Source organism: Telmatherina bonti, assembly GCF_933228915.1.
Source record: "Telmatherina bonti genome assembly, chromosome: 20".
Taxonomy (NCBI): domain Eukaryota; kingdom Metazoa; phylum Chordata; class Actinopteri; order Atheriniformes; family Telmatherinidae; genus Telmatherina; species Telmatherina bonti.
The window spans coordinates 26,696,854-26,718,324 of NC_136618.1; the positions used below are offsets into that span (position 1 = coordinate 26,696,854).

The following is a 21,471-nucleotide window of genomic DNA, read 5'->3' on the forward strand; positions in this document are numbered from 1 at the left end:
GATTGCTGCGCGGTGCTTGTCATTGATGGTGAGGGGCTGGTGGTCGTTTAACACACATATACGTGCAGACCACCACTGCACCGCCGCCTCCTGTTCAGGGATTTTCTCCCTCGTTGAAAGGCGCAGCTTCCAATAAAAGCTGAAGCGCACTTTGTGCCGGAGGAGCGCGCATCGGAGGGGCGGGTCTTCAGGACACCTGCCTCTGCCTGCTCCATGACTCTTCATTCATTTCCCACATCGCTCTCCTGGAAAAGGATACCCCCCCCTCCCGTTTGCAGTTTTACTCTAATCAATGTTCTTCTGGCGCGCGATCGCAGCACACAGGACTCCTCCGTGCGCCTTCCCAGATGAGTTGACCGAGTGGAAAGCAGCGAGGCCGGATGGTTCCGTCTCGCGGTTCAAACTTCCGGCGGGTCCAAACCTTGCGGCTCAACCCGGCATGATCATTTCTAACGTGAGCCTGAGCTGCGCGCGCTGTCACGGGGAAGTAACGACGGACGCGTACGAGGAGGTATCCGGCTCTCTTCCCCCTCCGTCCCTGACCCCGACGGGACACCTGGTGGTGGCAGTGTGCCTCGGGTTCATCGGCACCTTCGGGTTCCTCAGTAACTTCCTGGTGCTGGCGCTGTTCTGCCGGTACCGGGCTCTGCGCACGCCCATGAACCTCCTGCTGGTGAGCATCTCGGTGAGCGACCTGCTGGTCAGCGTGCTGGGGACCCCGTTCAGCTTCGCGGCCAGCACGCAGGGGCGGTGGCTGATCGGGCGCGCCGGGTGCGTCTGGTACGGCTTCATTAACGCATGTCTGGGTAAGCATTTAGTTTCTTTTACAAATAATATTTCTGTTAGCGAACACTGGATAGGTAACAGGACCACGTTTGAGGTCTTAAAATCTCTATAAAATTATTTCTAATTCTTATTTAAAACGTAAATCAGGATGAAGTGATTTTTGCACCTTATCTCTCTGGGTCTCAGTTTAAATGAAGGGATGAGACTATTTAGGATACTTTGTGTGCATGTTGCAAAAAGTATGAAAATAAATACTTTCCCATTTGGCTTTCAGCCACATCATTTTGTCATTTTTTGGACAAAACTGGTAAAAAGAGAAGAAAAAAATCAGCCTGTTTTGGCGCAAGAAACGCGAACACAGTTGTAGTTTCAGCATAAATGTCAAAGTATTTGAAAGTTTTGGGATTTTATGGTGTATGGTGAATCAGCAGAAAGTAACATAAAGCAGATGTCACAATTTGGCCAAACTAAGACTTGGATGCTATCATGATGCATGATGTATCCATCCCCTGCAGCTTAACGCAAAACTCCACCTGGAAAATCACCTTAGTTCAGCTAATTTCTTCTTTGAAAATGAGAAACTAAAAATAAATTTCAAATAGCATATGTATCCATTTTTAGTAAAAAAAAAAAAAAAAAAGAAAAAGGATTTTAGGACAATAAAACAATGAAACAACAATTAAACGATGAGAGATGCAAAGCGCATTTGTGATTGTTCTGCATAAAAAAAGCAGCTTTTTGTGCACGCAGGAATATTGACAGAGATCTTCCTGCTTGGATCAAACATGTGACCCTTAAGTTTCGGGACAACTCGCTTTAACAACTCTCCATGATGTACTGATGCTGAGACACCGCAGGTTTCCCAGCCAGCAGATGTTAAAAGCCAGAGGAAAGTTAAAGGGTTAATTGGCGGATGATCCTGCTGCGCTGATCATCAGTATTAATGTTATTTGGCTCAGAATGACTTTAAATTTTAAGAGAAGTCAATCTGCTAACAGGCTTTGATGCAGACCTGTCTTTCTTTGTACTTGTCGAGTCATTAACTCCTGGTTTTGTGTGGACTTCAGTGCGATGCAGTGAGGTGCAGGATTTATCAGCTCAGGAGTCGCAGTGAAGCTCCGCTTCACAGAAATCTAACATTCAGGTGTTGTTGCTCTCAGATCTTTTTCCTTTCTCTTTTTTTCTGGGTGTGAAGATGCAGAAAGGTTGTTAATTTTAAATTACTTCAGTCAATCAGCATCTTTCAAGCAAAATAAATGCAATTCCAATAAGTGGTGAAGTAAGGAAAAACAAACCATTCGGAGACTAATTCACTTAGAAGTTAAATCATTAATTGAATTGGAGTGCAATGGAAGATGTTTTGGTGGAAGAGTAAAAAGATAAAACACATTTGAACAGAAACAAAGAAAATATATGATGAAATAAACTAAAATAAACGATACAACTGAAATAAACTCTAAAATCAATTAACAATAGAAAATGTAATGCTGTTAAACGAAAGAGTCAAATAAAACTGTTTAAATGTTAATAATATAAAGAGAGCATAATTCAATTTATTTTAAAAATAATAACAAATGAGACAGCTATAAATTAAGAAATGCATATTATAAAAACCAGACATAGGTAATGAGTGTTGTAGAGTAATAATGGTTTGGAGCATCATTAATGTTTTTGTTTTGCACCAAACAATGGCGGAAAAAAAAAAAAAAAAGATGAACAGACAGTTTGAAATGTCAGACTCAAATTTTGATCCTACCATCTGAATGTGGAGCTAAAAATGGAGACAGCAACATTTTTCCAATCTTTCATCCAGTTTTCGGTGAGTCTATGTGAATTGCATCCTCAGTTTCTTGTTTTAGCTGACATCAGTGGCACCCAGTCTGGTTTTCTGCATCTGTAGCACATCTGCTCCAAGGTTGGATGCGTTGTGTTTGGAGATGGTAGCCTGCACATCTTGGTTATCAGTGGTGGTTATTTGGATGGCTGTTTATCTGCCATGCTCTCCAACCAGTCTGACATCAACAAGGCATTATGGTCCAGACAGCTGCTGCTAATTGGATATTTAGTCTGTAAGATGGTTGTGTGTGAAAAATCCCATTCGATGAGCAGCTTCTGAAAAACTCAGAGAGAACTCTTTGAACATGCCATGTTCAAAGGCTCTGACATTTCTTCCTCATTCGGATGCTCTGTTGGAACTTCACCGAGTCGTCTTGACCTATCGACATGATTAAATGTACTGAGTTGCTGCCATGGCTCTGGGTGATCAGATATGTGTTTTAACAAGCAAACAAACAGGTTTACAGGTCACAACTTGGTGTTTATTTTTCTTTCTTTCTTAAAACTATTCATTTTGTGTGCCTTTTGTATGTATAAAGATGGACTTTTCCATCATATAAAACTGCTGCATTTCTCCAGCAATATGCAACATGACTGCTTGCGTGATGTCTTTCCTCTGGTGTCCTCTCTGTACAGCACTGTGAAAATCATCCTCCTGATGATGGCTGTCTTAATCAGAATTTGTGGGTTGATGCCGTCTTCTTCAGCATTGAGAGGGCAGCATTTCTCACAGCGGCATTAATGTGCTGCTAAATTCTAGCTGCGAATGGTGGCTGACATAACGGTATATATGGTGGTTTTATCAGACAGACACGGTTCTGCTTCTGGTTCTGCTTCCATTCTGGAGTCACACAACCTTGGTGCTTTCTGCCAAACGGGTTTGCATTGACACCTGTTTAACCAGAAAAAAGGACTTTACTCAATCAAACATAAAGATCTTGTAGATTTGGGTATGAAAGTTAATGGTTAAAGACATACTACAGACATACTACGTTCCCCCCGCTTCATGGCTGATTCGGCATCCATCTTGCATCCTGCCTGGCCAGTTAGCTCTCTCCAGCCAACAAAAGATGATCTTACAATGACTCTTGTTTTGTCTCTTTCTGTCTTTTAATCTTCTTGCGTTTCTTTGCTGAATCAGTGACGTTCAAAACAACCAGATCCGTATTATACCATGAAGCGAAACATATAGTATCAGTTTCTCAGCCTGGGGATGCTGCTGAGTAGTAGCAGCCCTGGAAATACACATGATAGATGTTACTGTGTCATCGAACAAGTCCGGTACGCAGAGTTTTATGGTCATAAAGTTGCGTAATGTGTCTTTAAGATATCAGGCTTGTTCAAGGTACTTTCTGACGGTGTGTTCAGACCAAACGCATTTTGAGCGTCAAAAATGCTCAAAACGCTGAACACTCGACGCTGGTCACTAAACTGCCACTTTTGTGTCCAACGTCCAAAACGCTCCTGACACTCCTGCCGCGTTTGCCGCTTGTCTGGAGCGAGCGGCGGAAAAGAGAGGGGGAAAGGTGGAGCTTTTCTTCCGGTCAGTTTGAATGATGGCGGTGCAGTAGAGAGATGGCATAGTTTTATTTAATAAATAAAGCTAGAGAATGTCGTCGTAGGGCAGTGTGTAAATGCAAAGCGTTGCCAAGCTATGTATCCTGCTACGTTGCCAAATTAGTAACATTCAGCTTTGTTAGCAAGAAATGGTTATCCTAAATATTGCACGGAGTAATGGCATTCTTATGCAACCGTATATGGTGGAAATACAACAATGCCTCCAGAATGTGGGTGTTTCTTTTTCATTACATATACGGAGCTACCGACGGAGCAGCTCTTTGGCCGAGTTTGGAACAGCTGAAATCAGCCAAAACTGGCAACTCTGACAGGGTCAAGTAGGACCGTTACGACAGCAAAGTTTCTGCAAGCAGCCTGCAGCGCTTGTTTGTGGAGAGAACTGCACCGTTGAGGATCATTATGACTCGTTTAGATAGCATTTTCAGAAAGCCAGTGGCTGCTTCACAAGTATCTCAGCCTCCTGTCTGGGTTCACCACAGAAATCCTCCAGGAGCTCCGAGCCGATCGCTCTGATTGGTTGACGCCCGGTGTCAAGCGGCCAAAGTTCAGATTTTCCATCTCTAGCTTTTGACGCGTGTTCTGCGCAGAACGCCAATGCTCAGAACGCGACGCGAGAAAGCTCGACGCCCCCTTGCCGCGCCTCCACATAGACTTTACATGGAACCATACCGCTCTTGAGGCTCAAAACGCGTTTGGTCTGAACACACCGTAAGTCTTTTGTTGCCCCTCTTCCAACTTTTCTGAGATGTGTTCCTTTCACCACATTCAGAATGAGCTAATAGTTTCAACAAACATTTAAAATGTCTTATCTTCAATATCTGATATACTATCCATTTTCTATTGGCAAAAAAAGTGTGAGTATAAGATTTGTAAATAATTTTATTTGATCTTTGATATACATTTTCAAAATCATCTGCACTTTTTTGGACTTGGGGGTTTTATGTCTCGCTACATGGTGATACCTAACATCTGTTGAAATGACTTTGTTCCACTTCCAGATGATCTATTTGTTCTACTTTAATTTGGCCTAAAAAACCAGCCAGAAAAAAAAAAAGAATAAAAGGAAAGAGTTGGTCAGATGTCATCCAAACCAGAAGCTCAGGGGGTTAGTTTGATACCAATCAAACAATGTCCACCCCTATCTTTTCACTTGTCGTCTTCACTCTCACTGATAGATGACTAGGGTTAGAATGAATAAAGTGCACATGGTGGGGTGTAGATGTTCCAAAATGCATGGATATATTCTTGAGACCTATTGAAGGATTTAGTTTTGTTTCTTGTTGGTCTTGTATTTAAGGCGGCATCAGGCGGCTCAAAACGTTTCAGCTTTACACGTTTTATCTGTGAAATTTAGATTAGCTGGACCGCTTTGCTCTGCTTTCAATCACGGTTTTCTTTTTTCTTCATGTAAGAGAACAATTAAGACAGGGTCATGCTTTTTAAAATGCAATCTGAGATGCTGCAACCCGATCCTCAAACGAACTGACCTTCCCTGTAATGAGTCAGTTTCTACCTTATTTGCTGTTTTTATCCTCCACAATAGAGCTCACATGGTTAATTTTGCACTGTGTTTGTCAGTGGTGTGTGTTCAGGAGCATCTGTGGAATAAATAAGCAATCGCTATAAAGCATCCAACCTGTATGTGGCAGGATCAAAGGCTGACTGTTGATAAAGAGCTTGAATAAGATGCTGCAGAGATTCAGTTTAGGAACTGGTGTATTCATTCAATGGGAGATGGGTACCACTACATCAAAGAGTTACAAAGTAATAGAGAATGATTGATGGTTAGAAGTGATCTCAAAGTGGGGGAAAAAAAAAAAAAAAAAAAACCGCAGCTCAGTTTGGGCAGAAAAATTCCCCAGGGGGTCAAACCATTTCACATCATATTGACTGAAGTTGAAATGATAATATTTATTAGCGCAATGAATCAACACATCCTGCCATCATTTGAAAAAGTGAGATCAAACTTCAGCCTCAGGAGGAGATTTGAGCTTGAACTGTGTTGGCTCATTACAATACACATGTAGCTGCAGCTAAAGTGCATTAAAATCATGCTATAGCTTAACAACTTCAAATGCAAAAGTGCACAAACCATGTCGGATTGTTATTGTTTGGTCCATTTGCTCTAATTTATGTTTGTGTAAAATCGACAACCTTGCTTAAAAGCCGGCTGCAAAAATGTAAAGTATACAAAAAGCAATTCAAATAAAGAAAAAATAGTTCATTCTATTCTCTACCTCCAGCTTATACTCATCGATAGTTCACCAGCACTATACATTAACCTACATATTGGGTCCATTTCAAGCTGACTAAACAGAAAAGAGTGTGCTCTTTGGCAGGGTTAAAGATGAAACAGAAATGGGACCCCGTTTCACCCTCTGCCTACGTGAGCTGAAGTGGAATCCAGTCAATTTGTTAATTCACTAATGAGACTGTATCCACACCAATGCAATTACTGAAGACAACATGAGAGCTACTGTAGCGTGCAATGAGGGATCATTGACATTGGGTCACTCTCGCTGGAATAAGATAATCTTCATGAAGTCGCTGAGGACATGTCTCCCCTTCTCAGCCAGGAGTCCTTTGTTCTTAGTGTGTCTCTGCAAACAGATATCTTCTTGGAGAGAGTGTGTGGCATCATCAGTGTGGTAGTATGTGGCAATTTAAGTAGCACCGAGATTCAAAAGTTGGAATATGAGGATTGATACGATTCATTCAACTCAAATGTGAAAATGTTTCACCACACAGCAGGATTTTGTGCCAAAATAGAGGATATGATGACATCCTTACGCCTTAGTGGACAGTTCTACATTTACTTTGTTTATATTTTAGGATTCATTATTCCTTTATGGTAGTTTTAAGTTTAAATGTTTGAGCAAAAAGTTATTTACTACATAAATATTAAGTTTTAATAGAGTTCTTAACAGGGAAAATTATTAAGTCTTAAGTTGCAATTTATCCTTAAATCATCTGCATGTGCACATCCATGCATTTAAGTCCCTAAAAGGCAAACTTCAAGATTTCCCTCCACCAATAGAAGCTGCATTCTTTGTCTAAAAAGACTTCGGAGAGACACAAGAGTGAATTTACCAAGATGGAGAACCTCGCCAGCTGCTAATGAATGGTAGGTACGGCTCTGCTGAACTCCATCTCTACTTTGGTTTCCATCAAAGATGTCTCCTAAACGTAGACAAGATCAGCTGCTTATGACTGCATTAGCACAGGAAGCTGCAGTGACAGATAGACGGAGAAATCAACTTCGCTGGATGTATCGATGATTATGAAGTACACTGCTGCTGGGATGGTCTTCATTTATCACTTACTGCTGCATTTTGGCTTAGTTTTTGTTTAATAATGGCATAATGTTATGTACGTGGTTCATTTGGGTTGCATTTACCAAACATGAAGACTGTCAAGTTTTTAAAATGAAATCTTTGACACTAAAGACGAGGGCTGTGACGATACGCTTTTGTCCTGATTCCATTCGATTCCGATGTTTTAGGTGCTGATATGATTAAAATTGATTCACCAAAAATGTACAAAACTGTTTTTGCTCGTCATTTTTCTTAATTTCAGTAAAACAACACAGTAGCCAGACCATCATTCTGCTGCTACAATGCCCAAGAAGACAAGTAAAAAGATAAATAAAAAAAAAATAAAAATGACCAAAAATTTATAATCAGTTTTTAAAATTTTTTTTTTTTTTAAATTGTGAATCAAAAAATCCTGATATTCTATTTTTTCAGTTCAATTTCCCACACCTACTAAAGACAGTTTATCCAGAGTTTTAGAATGTGTTGCTGGACATCTCACCTTCACTTTCATGGCCAACCCTCAGAAAGTTTCAGTCTCTTGGGTCTGTAGTAGACAGCATGGTGACAGGACATCAAGTCAGATAGAGAGGGTGACATTAAACAACAAGCTCTAAGCTGGGTTTCAAAGCCTGGACAGGCTGCTATAAGGAGTAAGTGGTGGGGCTCTCAGCTAGCTGAATTAAACACCTCCTTGAATGCAGGGGAAGTGTCATTCAGTCGTCAGTGTGATTTTAGACTTTAGATGAGACACATTCCTGTGGCACGCTTCTGCATGTTCATTATCCAACATGCAGAAGTAAAGTGCATTGAATGTTTATATCATGTAATGTGGAGGACTGCTGACATTAGTCAGCGTTGCATCAAAGCTGTGCAGATTTTGTAAATCCTGGCTGAATTTGCATGAATAGTTGCGATTGTGACATTGCAAATTTAAACAGACTGAAAAGAGAGACTTTCTCCTTTCCAAGTTGACATGTACCAAAACATCAATGACTGTGTTTATACATGCAGAAGTAATTAATTAATCCACAAGTTTAACCTTTGGAAGCCTAAAATGTTTGTAAGCAAGTATGACTTCATGTTTTGCTTGTATAAATGAGCTGCTCTGTTATTTCTCGTTGTTTTGGGGTGTCTTGCGGAAAATCAGTGATGAGAGAATATGTCTGGTTAGCCATAATACTATTTTATGTTACAATCATGCTGTAATCGGTGAGGAACATAATAGTTATTTTCTGTCCTGGTCCTTCACCTCATGCTGATGCTTTGCTTCCTTTCTCCAGAGGCTAAAACATGCAAGTTATGCTTCTACATGCCAAAAATCTATTGAATAAAATTTAAACTAGCAGAAACGGGTTAAACTAGTCCTGTAATTTCATTGCAGAAACTCGATTTCTCATTTATGTCATTTAATGAATGAGGTTACTGTAACCCCATTACTCACTGCAGATGCATGTTAGATTGTGCTGAGGAGGCAGCAACCGGGTAACACTGAAAAATGGTCTGATTTGGAACAAGTGCTTCTGCTTTGCTATCAGGATCGGAAGCTAGAAAGAAAATAACGCTGTTAGGCAGATCAGGCATCTCCAAAACGAGAACAGGTGGAGAAGGAAAGTAGAAAGGGACAAAAGAAAGGAGTTAGAGGAGCTGGTGCAAAAGCCAGAGACAATGAAAGATGATTAGCTTCTATGCTGAATCAGACCTGGGACAGAAGGTCATTCATTTTACCATAAATCTATTTCATACCTTTCCAAAGTTGGGGGAAGAAGAATCAGGCCTCAGGTGAAAAACCCATTAAAATGCACGCTGAAGAATTAAAGTGGGCCATGTTTGAATCAAAGCCAGCATTAGGGGCTGATATTCCCACCAGTCTCAGGGTACAGCCTGTGCAACCGTTACAGGAAATTAATGGAAAACTAGTGACTGAGAGAAGTTGCCCAGCTGCTGAGGAAGCAAACCTTTCAAACAAAGAGAAGCCACTCTGCCACAAGGTCTCGGTTTGTGTTATTTCTAAAATAAGGTTTTTCATGATTGTACAGTCATTTCTGCATGCAAACAAATGAAGTTTTCTCTTCATTGTAATACCTATAAATCACTCAATAGTGTTGTCAATGTCTGTTTTCCAGTAGTGGAAATGAACTACTATTTAAAATGTGCATTTAAAAAAAAAAAAAAATTTGAAACAGATCAAATGGCTACATTTGTCCTTGTAAATAATTTTAGCTCTCAAGATCTGAAAATGAAAACTTGAAGTACATGTTGAAAATAACATGACTTTTTTGTAGCTGTGAAAATACATTAAAAAAATTATATAATTCCATTTCACATGAAAAGATTGTTGTAATATATATTTAATGTTATCGTTTTCTAAATAAAAATGTCATTTTAAAAGAAAAAAGTAAAACTCCTGAGTTTAATTTTGATCCAGTTAATTAAAAAAAAAGATTGTGTGGGACACAAAGGAGACTTCTCAACCTGTTCAATAGCAGTCTTATGTGGGCGAGAGTTAACTTCCAGACTTCTCTCTTAATGAACCTTGGTAACTACAGAAGCAGTTACATTATTCAGCACAAACTGGAGTGTATTACAACATGTGATCAGCAGCCATGATGGAGGCTGCTAAATTTGGCTAGCGCTATCTAGCATTCTTGCTAGCAGTCATGGCCTTTCTGGTGAGCAAAAATACTCACCTGGTGTTTAAGAAATAGAGTGGCTGATGTCCTTTACTGGCTCGGCCACAGGTTCTGAGAAATGATCAGAAAACTGTGTTAGAAACAAGCGTCAACCTACGGCGGTAAAAAGTGAAGCCTATGCGGAAGTGCATAACACTGCAGTTCCCCCTTCATCCACTAGGGGCTGGCTCCAAAACAGAGCAAATCCCCATAGACTCCCATGTTAAAAAGACCAACTTCACAGTAGAAATAAACCATTTTAGGTTTAATAGGTCAGGTTTACCTTCATGATAACTGTTGGGGGAGTGATTTTTTTTTTTTCAAACTCGCCCGTTTGAAAGTAATTTAATCTCAAAATTTGCCATATTTAGGGGCATGTCTTTTCTATTGACAGGTACCCGATCTCCCGCTTCAAGTCAGAAGAACGTAGAACAACCGCGGTTTTTAGCCGGTTAACAACGTGACTTAGCTTTTGCCTGCTTACCTCCGGATTAGTTCGGTTAGCTCTTCGCTACAGAAAGCTCGGAGTTCGCTCGATGTCAATCATCCACCGTGATGCTCACAGCCCTCCTCTCAGCTCCACCTCTTTGCCCATATTTGTATTTTCCAGGTGAGACGACACGCATGCCTCAGCCATGATGGCAATGCTAAGAACCGCCCACCGAGCTTCAATTCAGCTCTTCAGAAACCTATGGGTGACATCATAGAGGCTCCGCCCATCTTCTTATGTACAGTCTGTGATTAGAAACCATATTTGCGATCTAAATTGATCCGTCTAACAGTAAACATGTTGGGAATATGTTGTAATGAACTTAAAACATTGTGCCCATTGCAATGATGGTCAACAATTCTCAAACAAAGGTGTCATCAACACAAACCCTTTGAGGGTGTTAAGAAAAAAAGTTTCTGATCCGGAGAATCAACTTCAATACAGCCTTTTCAATAAAATATGTACCTTCATTGAAATAAAAGCTGCACTTAAAAAAGCAAATAAAATCAGAGCATACTCCTTGGGATGTAACAATATGCTTTGAGACCGAGTCTGACATAGTCAACACAGCATCATCAGTACCTCTGTTGCTCATACAGGCAAACTGCAACAGATCCAGTGTTTCAACTAATATTTTCTACATTATTTTACACAATGTGGAGGTTAAAAAAAGGTTGGCCAAAAATCTTCAGGTTTGATTGCACCTGACTTTTTTTGTGGGTGGGCCTTACTATAGAGGGTTTTCCAGGTTCTGGGTACTCCAGCTACCACGATGAAGTTCCGGTCTCTTGTCTGAGGTCTTACTAGCCACTAAAAGTCAGTCAACTCTTTCCCTTTCTCTATTTTCCCTACTTCCTCTGATAATGTCTTTGGTTTTTTTGCTGAGTCATCCATGGTGTGCATGCCTAACAGCCAGCGTATTGATATCCACTTGCTAGCGTGTGACATGCTGTGAAGCAAAATGCAGCTGTCATATGATACTCCAGGCTAGAACACAAAGTTGTGACCTGCACTCTAAGAAAGATTACCATCAAAAAACGGACTGATGTCCTGGTAGGAAATTAGTAGCACATTTTTCCGTAATTTGTACATGACTTCCGTTTATCCAGTGATTGAAAATCCTTTACTTCCACAGCATGTGTCTGTTGCATTCAGGTATATCTTTTGCTCCAATAACAGTAATTTACGTTCATAGTAGAACAGAGGGCTACAGATATGTTTAGTTTTGAGAAGAGTTACTGTTCCCAAGATGCAACGTGTGAATAAAAAAACTGTTAAAGGAAAAATCCCTCAAACTTTTTTTGTTACATTTGATCTGATTTATACAGACCTTTTTCACAGCGTGTGGCTTCTTAAATTCAGAATGCTGCAGGGCAATGACGACTCCAGGAACTGCCATCCGAAACCCTCCGTCTGCACTTATCAGACAGCTTATCGGGTCATAAACAATTCAGTCAAAGGAATTAATGTGTTTTTTAAGATCTGCTTAACTAGCACGATAATTTTGCTTCATGCTGATGGTAAGTCCAAGAAAAACGTCTGGCTTATGAATAAGACTTTACATCTTGTGCAATAACCATCTACCGTGGGAGAGAGTTAATTCCCAGATTTCTCTCTAAATAAAACTTTATTCATTACTTTAGCTTTAGTCTTTTTGTTGATATATGCATAGTTCAAACCATATTAGTTTTTGCCTTATTGCATTAAGACAAATATACAAAGGACACAAATTATGTGCTGATTGACTGAATAAAACAGTCATAACTTGTTTGTTTGTTTATTTTTTATAAGTGTTAACTGCCTACATGCAGCGGTGTAATATAGTGATGGGTTTACAGATCGGCCATTTCATTGGTTTCAGTCACTACAAATTAATGGCAACTGAATTCAAGAAAGAAAATTATCCATTTTGTGCATTTAACATTAGAAGTTAATATTTCCTTCCTTTTCTAACCTGCTGACCTTGTTTTTATTACTTATTATTTTCATTTATTATTCTACTCTGTATTTTATTTGATAATCTTGATAATATCTTTACATTATTTCAAGCTTGCCCATACTGCAGAGTTAAACTGCTTGAGTACTTTGCATCTTTGTGTAGCAGAACATCTTCATCTGATAATAAGTTGCATTGCTAAGCAAATATGAGGGGTTTTTGTAGGCAATTTAAAGACATATTTAATGATTAGATGACATTTACCATTGGAAAAGGAGCTTCTGTCCCTCAGCGATTTGCAACGGGAAGTAAAACAGCACCTGTATGGAATATTTCTAGCAAACACAGCTCAACCACCTCTGTTGAAAGCATATCTGTCCTTGATGCCCTGCAGGTTTAAACAGTAACAGCTCGACTTCATGGTAGCATCGTAGACTGAACCACAGCAGTGGGAAAGATCCAAATAACCATATCCAGCTCACAACGTCACCCTCATAACCAAGTGGAGCAGCTGCAGCTGTGATCACAAGCACAGCTGGATACATCAGCCTTTTAAATGGCTAAACAACCACTAGTGTTTTAGTTTATTAGCAAGGTATTATAATTTCACCAGACCATCTGAATGAGCATATGGTTAAAAGAAACAAACAAAAAAAACCTTCTAATTTTAGTGACTGATTGATCCGATCTGATGATTTTAAATGACGTAGAATATTACAAAAAAATGGTTTTAATTGAGTAGTTAAGGTAATTCAAAATCAGGAAGCATAAATGAAAAAATGTCTGTGTTAATTGTAAAGCACACCAGCATAGAGCTGCACATCAGGCTGCAGCTGATCACACAGAAGGTCTGTAATATGATATCGTTTATGACAGTACTTGCATGTTTTTGTTTTTTTCTTGGATTAAATGACACGAATGTGATCACATGACCACAGTGTGATCTTTTCTGTGTTAAGTTTTATTCTCTTTTTTTATTTTTAGTTATAAAACATTGCTCATTTTGCTGTGTATGTGCACACAGTGGAAGTGTTGGGAATCTTCAGGCTTTCATGTTGTTTCCAACAAATTCTGACCCCACCGTTTGAATGTTGCAGCTGAAATGGACATCAAAACAGGCAACATTTTTCATCTTCTGTTGTCCAGTTGTTCACTTTATTGTAGTCTGTTTATATTGTTTTGGTTATTACACCAACAAGTCACCGGCAACAGCGAAATGAAGCCATGTAGAAGTTTTTTTTTTTTAGCTATATTAGTGAAGAAATCAACAAGTAAAGATAAAAACCAGGTGCTTTATCTATAACCTTATGTAACCATGTTTGCTTTACGTTGTGTAGAATTTCTTTCCAGTGAAAATGTGTAATAGAGATCCAACCTAAATGACTTGAAGAAGGCCCACTTCAAAGCTTGTCATCATTTCATCCTTTCTGCATCTCCGTTCAGCTCATTTTCAAGTAGCATAGCAAAGTACTCCTTGATAAAACATGAAATCTTTTAATTAATTCTCAGGGTTAATGAAGTGTCTGCTTGACAAAAGGGCTACACTTGTGGAGTCCGCATCTAAACAGAGAGTATCAGTAACAAACTGTGAGCCGGAGCCACCTACAAAACACAAAGACACACACCTACATGCACAAATCTCCAACAGGCACTGGCACACAAACGTATTGATTTCCCTGTTTGTCAAGCCTCTCCCTCTTTCATTCATTGCTCTTAGCTTGTTGTATGGGAGCACATTATCTTAGCCTGCAGGTCCACCAAGCATGGCACGTTTTCAGCCAATCAGAGAGGCCCATTATGCACTAAGGTGCTGTGGTTGTCTGTAATCAAAGCCTGTCCTTGTGAGACTCTGCAGCGGGAAGCAAACTGCCTCAGGTTCAGCGCTTTTAGTCTGTGTGTGCTGATTAGCTTGGATTTAAGATTTAAGTCACTTCAGAAGCAATTTCGTCCTGCGTAGACTAATCTGCCGGACGTTTTACGTGTTGCACCATCTTGTCAGACCGCTGATACTGAGGTGACAAGTCGAACTTGGCTCAGATCTGCCGACATGGACAGCAGCATAGATGTCTGGGCTGACATTAGTGGTTGACATTCGCTGATAGGGACATCTGTTCTGGACATCTCAAAAGTCACTCTGTTTCTCATATTAGTTAGACATTAGAGGGGTGTGCAACTCGAGAGTATTGCAAGTGTTGGAGTTTCCCTGCTGCAACACACCTGACACCAGATCATCAGAATTAATTAGAGCCAGACATCAAATTCTGCACAAGTCTACTAATTACCCGTTGATTTTAGTTTATCGATTGATAGTTGAACAAGTAATTCATAGTTGGACATTGTATAAATGGTATTCTGAATTATATTGTCATCCTATTCAGCTTTCATTTATTACATTATGTCATTTCATTTCATTATTGAAGAGTTGGAAGCTGATTGTCTGAACTCTGTATCATGCATAATTCAGAAAGAACAGGAATTGTAGGTAATGCTGACTTGGAATGTTCTGATATTTCCTTGAAATCTTTGTCTTAAGACCCACCAATTTTCCCTGGCATTTTACCCAGAATGACGTTGCTTTTATTGTTTTTGCTGGTTTCATTGTTTTATTGCTTCATATTTTATTGTTTTCTGCTTTATTGTTTGATGTTTTAATATGAGAATTATTGTATGTTCAGCACTTTGTTCAGCAGTAGTTGTCAGAAAGTGCTTTATAAATAAAGTTGGCTTGGCTTGAATCCACTCATCCCTGTAAAGAGAAATGTTTGCTGTGCCACAACCCCAAAGGAAGTTCAGTTTGCTATGGTTTCCATGTGGTGTTCTCATAAAATAAAACCACATTTTTACCATCAAACCTTTTTTATGAAGACTAATCTTCATAAGTTGACAGAACTTGTGTGTAGCTGTCTTGTAGACGTTCATTTGCAGACTTCAGGTGCAGGAAAGCTTTCCTCTGATCTCAGCTGTATGGACTGATAAAGGTCATTTCTCTAAAAAACAACACAGAACTCCAGAGTCTGATCAAGAAAGATGCCAGACTTTGTAATTATAACTAGTTGCTGTATGTTGTCTGAGTGTTTTTTATCATGTTGTTTTATTTCTATTATTTATTATGTTTTTGCTGATTGCCCTGTTTGTTTTCTTTTCTTAAAATGAGTTCTTATTGTCAGATAGTTTGATCTCGGCTTGGATCCAGTCTATTCCTAAAAGCATTTCTTCTGTTTTCTTCAGGTTTCTTTCATCCTTTGCTTTTACTGTTTCAGTATTACATTTAGTTGTTTTGGAATAACAAACAACTTTACTTTTATTATTTCTCAGTAGGGTTTGTTTTTGGAGGAGAATTTATGTTCTATATGTTCACACCCAGGCTTCACCAAAAACATTTATTTTAATGTAAATGCAGCAATGCCAGCTGAATTTAAATCCACTAAGGGTTGTTGAAATCATACTATGCATACACAAGTTTAGCTAAGGATTTTTTTTTTTTTTTTTTTTGCAAAGCCAGATTCTAAAAGCTTCAGTCGCACTGTAATCTTTTCTGAGATAGCAAAAGTGTCAAAGTTAACGTATTATTAGTGCATTACCTTAAATTCCTTTTAACGGCATGTATTTAAGATGCAATTAATGCATGCGCTGTCTGCAGTTTTAGGAAGAGATGCAGAAATAAAGTTGTGGTTCTCCAGCAGAAATGAACACAGAATGACTCTTTTACATGGATAGTTTAGCTGTAAAGATCTGAAAGTTGCTTCTCTAGACGAGTCTCAGGTATTGTTTTGACTACTGTTGAAGTTTTTTAAGTTACCACCTAACACGTGTTGCGTCTCAAATAGCAGCTGCTGCACTGCGCAGATCATGATTAAAAATTTTAATTGCAATTAATCTCATAAAATCACGAGTTAACTCACAATTAAACGCATACTAATCACAAATTTTGTATGCCTCTAAATTTTCCTTACATGCAGATATATGCACACAAACCCCTTTTGCAGATACTCTTGGACATAGCACTCTGACGTCCCCTTCATTAAGAAACAAACATAAACAGGAGAATTATCAGGATATTTTTCAAATGAAAGAAAGGTCTGATGAAAAAGATGAGCTCACCTTACCTTAAACACCTTTTCTCAGCCTTTTAAAGCATCTGAACTGCTCATTTATGAGTTTCATCAGAAGACAGGGGCAGGAATGCAAGAAGGGGTTGTTGAAGCAAACATCGTTGACAACAAAATGGGGGCGAAAGCCAGAAATGGAGCGCTTGTGTTGAGAGCGAGTCTGTGAATCTCACAGTTTGTGTGCAACCCCACCATATTTCACAGGTTTATTGATTCCTTAAGGTAATAAGATGCAGTTTGCTTGAAGCTGATCAGCTCATGCACTGCTCCACTGGCAGATTTGTGGGTAAGGAGTGCTCCTCGGAGCCATTTCTCCTAAGCTGCCTCAAACCTCCCATATTCTAACCAATAATCTAGAGACTGATGAACTGTTCTCCTTCATGAACAGCTGCTCCACTGGTCATCTGTTTAACATCCAACTGTGACGTCTGCTGCTTAATACGTATGGCTTTTTAGGAGTTTGTCCTTTCTTGCTGGGCCTTTGACCAACCTTTATATTAATAAAAGCTTGCTTGTTAAATACCATTTCTTGGTTTTATTGTTTCTACAATCCAAATGAGTCAGAAAAGCGGTGATGCTAGTTGACCTCCTGTAAAGTGACAAAAAGACCTGCATGAATTGAATGTAGCCCTGCGATGGACTGCGAGCTGTCCAGGGTGTACCCTGCCTGTCGCCCAAAGCCAGCTGGGATAGGCTCCAGCTTCCCCGCAACCCTGAATTGGAATAAGCGGTTCGGAAAATGAATGAATGAATGAATGAATGAATTGAATGTATCTCCACCAATGAGCAATATGAACTTGGTCATACTCAAAGCAGATGTGACATCTTATCATAGTAAATATCTGCAGATTAACTCCATGTTGCACCTCAAAGCTGCAAAATTAAAAATCATTAGGATCATCAAAGCAAGCGGAAAATTGACTTCACTTCCATTTGAAATGCACCTCAATCAGATCACAGATGCTCCACTTTTACAACAGTATGTTGCAGCTCACTTGCTCAACCGGCTTTCTGAACTTCCTCCTCCGTAGGTATCGTCTCCCTGATTTCCTTGGCTGTTCTGTCCTACGAGCGATACAGCACCATGATGACGCCCAACATGGCTGACGGAAGGGATTTCCGCCCAGCGCTGGGGGGGATCAGCTTCTCCTGGCTCTACTCTGTAGCCTGGACTGTGCCTCCGCTGCTCGGATGGAGCAAATATGGTCCAGAAGGTCCCGGCACCACATGCTCAGTCGACTGGAGGACTCAGACGCCCAACAACATCTCCTACATCATCTGCTTGTTCACTTTCTGCCTGGTCCTGCCATTCAGCGTCATCATCTACTCCTATAGCAAGCTGCTGCACGCCATCAGACAGGTGCGACTCTGCAGTGTAAATACAATGAGAGTTTTTATTAGTGAGCAAGTCTGTGGAGAAAAATGTAATGCTGACTATGTTTTTCTTTTGTGCTTCATCTGAGCCTATAAATTCGCTGCAATGTAGATCTGAGATAAGACATTGGAAAAAAAAAAAGTTAATCTAGTTGCAAGTCAAATGCAGACCAGCAGTGCCCATCCTTATCAGTAAGCTTATCTCATTTGAACCATGACTGCATCTAAAGTCTCTGTCCTGTCTGTGTTTTCAGCGTAGGAGCCGCTCAGCTGACAAGAGAGCAAAAATAAAATAGATGAGCTTGAACATCTCAAAGATATGAGCTTGAAAGATGAGAAATGTCATCCTGATTGGAGAATCGGGTTTGACATCTCCTCAACATAGTCATTAAACCTGCCAACATCAATTCCCCGTCTTGTCCTCAGTGTTCCACCACCTCAGACTGCCGGGAAAGTTAAAACCAAACAGCCAACCTGAGATTTATTAAAGCATCTGAAGCTACGTTGTATCTCTGCGCCTCAATGCAGAGGCAGCAGACAAGAACTGATGAGGGATGACCTAAATTCTGGATGACTCGTAATTTGCATCCTGATATTGCTGCTGAACCAGTAAAGCGATGTATGTGCTTGTGTCGTGTTTCCCAGAAGGAAAATTTTGCACTTACTTTCACTTGGCTTTCTTTTTAAACTTTAATAGTTGGATTAGCATGAGACGAATGCAAAGGGAAAGGTTGAAAGTTTGAGACCAGGTTTAAAAATGAGAAGCAGATTTTCCCTGCATAAGCATTAAATAATATGAGGTGTAACGTCTCAGAGCCTGCCGTTGCCTGACTGACAAACGAAGAGCAAGCCTGCATGTTTAGCAGCTGAAAGTCAGGGTTTTTATTTTGAGAGTTTATGCTGAAAACAAGAGGCGGGTTAGAGGAGCAGACGCTCAGTCAGCAGGCTGGTGTTAATGACAGGATTATAGACAACTGTCTTCATTACACACTGCTGAGGTGCTTCATTAAACCTCAAGACTACAGACCTATTCACCTGCTGTCAGCTTATCACTGGGAGTTCAAAGTGTGCGTGTGTGTGTGTGTGTCTGTTTAATGGTGGCGCTGCAAATACTATAGATGACACAAAGGCCGCTCACATCGTCCCTGGAAGTGTGGAGGCTTTAATGACCTGTGGAGGGGGGTATATTCTACATGGACATACAAACTCTGCTCAGTAGGCACTGAAAATATATTATGATGTGACTCAGTGGGCTATTTGTATAAACAGACTTTTATCTTGTGGCTGGTAAAAGCAAAGTTATAAGAAAAGAGTTTACCGTCTCCTGTTCCGAGGACATTTAGGGTGCATTCACATCAGGATAGTCCGCTAGACTCGGTCCGATTGGGGAATCGGCTCAGTTATGGGGGGGGTGTATCCATTCAGGCGGAGATCGCATTCATGCTACACCTTGGTCAAACGTGCCAAACCTTTGCAATAATATACCCCCATTCCCAGCAAAGGTGGTGCTGCACTTGTATTTAGCAAAAGAGACGACAAGACCGGCGAGAAGAAGAAAACTCTGTGTCTTCCACTGGCGAGTGAAACATGGAGCGTGAAGCTATCGCTGTTTTGGGTTTTTTAATTTTGTCTTATGCAAGTATCCTGCAAAATACACTGCATCAATGGACGCAGTATGAACAACAGATGAGGCAGAGCTTTCTTAATACGGTCCCTATGTATTTACCCACAATGCAATGCTACCTTAAATGCAGCAAATGACTTTTTTTGGTAGCCTGGTTCCTGTATTCAGTCCCCTTAAAATGCGCCGAGACCTGCGTTTGTAGGAGGACCGAGTCCGCTTCTTTGGTCTTAATCAGTATTCGTTTGGCGCATTCACAGCTACCCAAACAAAGCGGACTTTCCAAGCAAACGGACTCAGATTCCGAACAAAAAGCCGAATGTAAAAGTGCCTTTTGAAGATATCTGGTCCTTATCGGGATGTAAAATTAGGCAAATGCAAACTCTTATAAACACCACACTTGATACATTACACCATTATTTTACAAAACCAAAGTATACAGAAGCAGTGTGTGGTTAACTAAGCGCAACCTCACTGCTTTTAAAAAAATTAAGAGTAAACACCTAAGTTTAGTTGATGACCTGATCTTCACGGAGTGTGATTGCCTCTAATGTGTGTTTGCTGGTCTAGAGTTTAAATGTGCTTTCACAATGCCAAGGAGGAACGACATCAGCATTGGTCGTAGGGAAGCAACTTGTCCGTCAGTCTGGGAAAGGTTAGAAGATATTTTCCAAAAATCTGGAAAAATCTAGTGGACTATCCTGATTGAATGCACCCTAAATCTGGTGTTAATGACAGGATTTGGTCAAACATGTATATTTGTACCCCTGAGCATTGGAAGATTTTCACAAAAGCCACAATCTTTGTAAAAAGTTCATATGTCGAACTTAAGATGAAATTTTTTAACAACAGTTATTGAATGAAGCACTTTGTCTTTTTGGACAGATGGGACCAAAGTAGAGATGTTTGTTCATAATACATTATAAAAACCAAGCAGACCAATCAGAACAAACACATCATCTCAGCTGTCAAGCACAGAGGTGGAGGGGTGATTATTTGGGCTCGTGTTTTTTAGTTGCAGTATCCGGAAACCTCACAGTGATTATATGAAACATAAACGCCTCTGGATTCTATGGTAAAAGGTGAGGCCATCTGTGTGACGGATAAAGCTGGACTGAAATTGGGCCTTGCAATAGGACAATAATCGCTAACCTGCAGAAAATTTACAGAATGACTGAAAAATTATCATCTAAACCAGTTAGATATTCAAATCAAGTGGTAAACTTTGGCAACCATCTGGCACTAAAGCTTGTTACATACTCCACGAGAAGCCAGAACTTTTTTCTTGTTCTCGAGGCATGTTTGAAGACAGTTCTCGACACATCAGGTTGGCAGAACTTTTTTCTTGCGGGGCTCAGAGAAGTATTGTGTGATTGGTCGGACATTTAAGGTGGGCGTTATTAACATGGAAAAGCATGAAGCGGACAGTAGCCGTTTTTGCTGTTGCAGGTGAAACCGATTGTTTTGATAAAACAGCTGATCGAGGTGGTGAGAAAGTACAAAAATTTTTACACGTGGATTCAGCCGCGTGCACGACCCGCCCTGCCGCGGGCGAAGTTGCTCGTTAAATATGAAACTAGAAAAGCTCTTGGAGAGCGGAAACCTCCGCCAAGCACAATGTTAAAGAATCCTTTAAAAAAATTCATTGATCCTAACGGTGATCCAGATCCCCAGCGAAATTTAAACACTTCTTCCTTTTCACATTTCCAACAACTCCTGAAAATTTAATCCATCTGCAACTTTTTTAGTTATCTTAAA

The 21,471-nt window shown here is 40.0% G+C and overlaps 1 protein-coding gene across 1 annotated transcript in view; it reads left to right on the plus strand.

The window, feature by feature from the left end:
• Positions 1-439: 439 nt before the first annotated feature.
• Positions 440-21,471, plus strand: part of tmtopsb (teleost multiple tissue opsin b) — a gene marked incomplete at both ends in the record, with an annotated part of 78,281 nt that continues 57,249 nt past the window's right edge. The window contains 2 exons of the mRNA XM_079260162.1: positions 440-806; positions 17,750-18,078. Of these exons, the coding sequence (XP_079116288.1) occupies positions 440-806; positions 17,750-18,078 (696 nt within the window). The remainder of the gene's footprint in view (positions 807-17,749; positions 18,079-21,471) is intronic.